The sequence below is a fragment of the Otolemur garnettii genome, unplaced genomic scaffold (genome assembly GCF_000181295.1).
Source record: "Otolemur garnettii isolate 467f Iridium unplaced genomic scaffold, OtoGar3 scaffold00127, whole genome shotgun sequence".
NCBI lineage: Eukaryota > Metazoa > Chordata > Mammalia > Primates > Galagidae > Otolemur > Otolemur garnettii.
The window spans coordinates 3,032,536-3,036,359 of NW_003852522.1; the positions used below are offsets into that span (position 1 = coordinate 3,032,536).

The window sequence follows — 3,824 nt, forward strand, 5'->3', positions numbered from 1 at the left end:
AAAATCTGTCACATACACTCAAGGGAATAAAAGAATAAAGCACTAACATATCTAAAATACAGATAATTCTCAAAAATACTAATGCTAGGTAAAAAAGCCTGACACCCAAGAATCACATATCATATGACTCCACTGATAGCAAATGTCTGCAACAGGCAAAAGTACAGAGACACAAAGTAGATTAGAAGTTACCTGGGGTTAGGGAGAATGAATGAATTGAAGGGAAATGGTAAACTGGGGCATAGCTTATTTTATGTTCTTTTTTTTTTTTTTTTTTTTTTTTTGGAGACAGAGCCTCAAGCTATCCCCCTGGGCAGAGTGCCATGGCTTCACTGCTCACAGCAACTTCCAACTCCAGGGCTCAAGCGAGTCTCCTGCCTTAGCCTCCCAAGTAGCTGGGACCAAAGGTGCCCGCCACAATGCCCGGCTATTTTTTGGTTGCAGCCATTATTGTTGTTTGGCAGGCCCGGGCTGGATTCAAACCCGCCACCTTAGGTGTATGTGGCTGGCGCCTTAGCCGCTTGAGCCACAGGCGCCGAGCCTTATTTATGTTCTAAGAGTGATTATGGTGATTGTTGGGCATCTCTGTGGATACACTAAAAACTATACTAAACTGTACACTAATAGGGTGAGTTGTATGGTGTGGCAATTGTACTTCAAAAAAAGTAAAAAAAAAAAAAATCAGCATATGGGCTAATTTTTTTTTTTTAGTGACAGTTTCACTTTGTCACCCTTGGTAGAGTGCCGTGGTTTAACAGCTCACAGCATCCTTCGGCTCTTGGGCTTAGGCGATTCTCTTGCCTTAGCCTCTTGAGTAGCTGGGACTATAGGCGCCCACCACAACGCCCAAATATTTTTTTTTGCAGTTTGGTTGAGGCCAGGTTCGAACCCGCCACCCCTGGTATACGGGGCCAGCACCCTACTCACGGAGCCACAGGCGCTGCCCCATATGGGCTAATTTTAAAAGGTTCCCACTGCATCAAAAATGCAGGGCTGGCTCAGCACCTGTAGCTCTGTGGCTAGGGTACCAGCCACATACACCAGAGCTAGCAGGTTTGAATCCAGCCTGGGCCTGCCAAACAATAATGTCAATTATAACCAAAAAACAGCCAGGTGTTGTGTTGGGTGTCTGTAGTCTCAGCTACTTGGGAGGTGGCTGAGTAAAGAGAATCACTTAAGCCCAAGAGTTGGAGGTTGCTGTGGAGCTGTGACACCACGGCACTCTACCCAGGGTGACAAAGTGAGACTCTGTAAAAAAAAAAAAAAAAAAAAATAAGGGCGGCGCTTGTGGCTCAAAGGAGTAGGGTGCTGGCCCCATATGCTGGAGGTGGTGGGTTCAAACCCAGCCCCAGCCAAAAACTGCAAAAAAGAAAAAAAAATACAGGGCTGGTCTCACTTCCATAGGGACCCACATTCTGTCTCCTTATAGGTCTGCCAGCTCCTAGAGCCCTCTATGCACTAAGGGGCCAATAGTCAGGTGAGGGACAGCCGCCTCCTGTAAGTTTTGACCAGTTCCCTAGCCCCTTTTTATGTCCCTAGTTCCCTAGTCCTCCCCACCACCACCACCCCTTTTTTTTTTTTTTTTGCAGTTTTTGGCCAGGGCCGGGTTTGAACCCGCCACCTCCGGTATATGGGGCCAGTACCCTACTCCTTTGAGCCGCAGGCGCCACCCCACTAGACCCCTTTTATGTACAGCCCAGCCAGCAGACTCACAGTCTGAGGTGTTCTGACCTCCCTAAAGGGGACAGGGGTTGCTTGCCACACAGGTAGGGTTGCACTGCTTATTCCTGGGTTGACCCTCAGCTCAATATAGTCAAAAGCTGCCACCTGCCTTCTCAAAATTGTTGCTCTATGGCATTTTTATGACACAACTTCAAGGATGGATTCTTAATCATCATCTGCACTCAGAGCCCCTGAGGTAGGACAAGGTCTTATTTGTCACCATAGCCACAGCATTGGGCACCTGGCACACTGTGCTCCGGCTACTGTGGGGAGAGAAGGCTGAGTCAGGAGGCCCACAGGGCACTGCACAGCTCTGACTCAAGAGTCTGCAGCTGCTGCTGCAGGGCTAGGTGCCATCTGCTGAGAATGAACCCTCATGGCATCTCCACAGACAGCTGCGAGCCTTATGTACCACCAGCTGGATTCAGAGGCCTGTGCAGGCCCAGGGACTCATACTTTTTTTCCTCACCACATGTGAGCAAGGAGAATGCAGCCCTCAGTGGTGAGGCTGCCTGCCCACTCTTCCAGCCAACCTCACCCTAATTTTACATCGTGGCTTCCCTCTTTGCAAGTGCAGGGAAAGCCAGCATCTTGCTGAGCTTAACAACATGTTTCTTTATTTGTTTGGGACAGAGCCTCAAGCTGTTGCCCTGGGTAGAGTGCCATGGCATCACAGCTCACAGCAACCTCCAACTCCTGGGCTCAAGCAATTCTCCTGCCTCCGCCTCCCAAGTAGCTGGGACTACAGGCGCTCACCACAACGCCCAGCTACTTTTGGGTTGCAGCCGTCATTGTTGTTTGGTGGGCCTGGGCTGAATTCAAACCCGCCAGCTCAGGTGGATATGGCTGGCGCCTTAGCTGCTTAAGCCATAGGAGCCGAGCTAGCAACACATTTTTCAACCTCATGAAGGGGCAAAGCCTTGGACTAGAAAGACCAATTATGTCCAACAGCAGGTTCCAAGCTGCTCGGGGAGTACGTAGGTTCAAGTAGCAGAGTTAGCAGGACCTGATCATTCTTGGTCCACATTAGTTAGAAGCCTCTCAGATGCTGATAAAGCCCAACCCACAACAGCTGAGGGGACACTCTCAGGATATGGCCCAAGGCCTGCACCCTGGTGGCCAGGCCCCTGCACTCCCAGCCCTGCCTGCGGCCAGCATGCGGAAGCTGCCAGCTCTCTCTGGCATGTACCTTAAGCCACTGCTTCTCCGTCAGTGAGTCACTGTAGTCTACCTCCTTGCGATGGCGGGAGCCGCGGCCAAACATCTTTTCCTCCTCTTCCTCACAGGTCAGCCGCTCCACCTCAGCATCATCCTTGATGATCCACGAGGGGAGCTCATCCTCCTCCATCAGGCGCGGCTTACGCTTGGGATTGCGGGCCTCCTCGCGTCTGCGGTCCAGATCCATGCGCTGGTGAGCCCAGGTAAGAGGACAAAGAGAGAGAGGCATCAGCACAAGGCAGGGCCAGGGGGCCAGGAGGGGACATCTGGGGTTCAGAAGGGGCTATGGATCTGTCTATAGGGACAAGCACTGCCTCAAAGTTAAACAGCAGTTCTGGGTTTTTGGATGGCTAACCCAGCCCAGTTGCTATGTCACACCCTGACTAGGGACTCTACTTTGGGTGGACAGAGAAAACCCTATGATAGAATGATAGAAATGATAGAAAGGTCATAGAAGAGAGGCTGCAGACCCCAGTAGAGGGTGGAAAAGGTGGCAGTTTCAGGGCATAGCATGGTGGAAGCATAAGGCCTACAGGATGAGTATTCCCCCCCACCCCGCCCCATGCCAACCTTGTGCTTTCATAGTTTTCATACTGGGGGTCTGTGCCAAAGGCCCTTGTTAACCCCCTCAGTTGACTCCTTCTGAAAGGGAATTGAGCCCTCAAGGGCCATCAGCATACAGACTCAACAGGAATGTCATCCGATGGCCACACACAGAATGAGGCACATGTATATGCCACCATTCCCATCTCTACAACATGGTTTTGAGGCCAGATTCTGCCCAATGTTACCTGCTGCTGGTCAGTTGGATATGAAAGCTGACCTCACTTTTTTTTTTTTTTTTTTGAGACAGAGCCTCAAGCTGTCCCCCTGGGTAGAGGGCC

At 50.8% G+C, this 3,824-nt stretch overlaps 1 protein-coding gene across 1 annotated transcript in view; it reads right to left on the bottom strand.

The window, feature by feature from the left end:
* Positions 1–3,824, bottom strand: part of SMARCA4 (SWI/SNF related, matrix associated, actin dependent regulator of chromatin, subfamily a, member 4) — a 126,870-nt gene that overhangs the window by 31,369 nt on the left and 91,677 nt on the right. Inside the window, exon 27 of the mRNA XM_012810135.2 lies at positions 2,912–3,130. Coding sequence (XP_012665589.1) covers positions 2,912–3,130 — 219 coding nt within the window. The remainder of the gene's footprint in view (positions 1–2,911; positions 3,131–3,824) is intronic.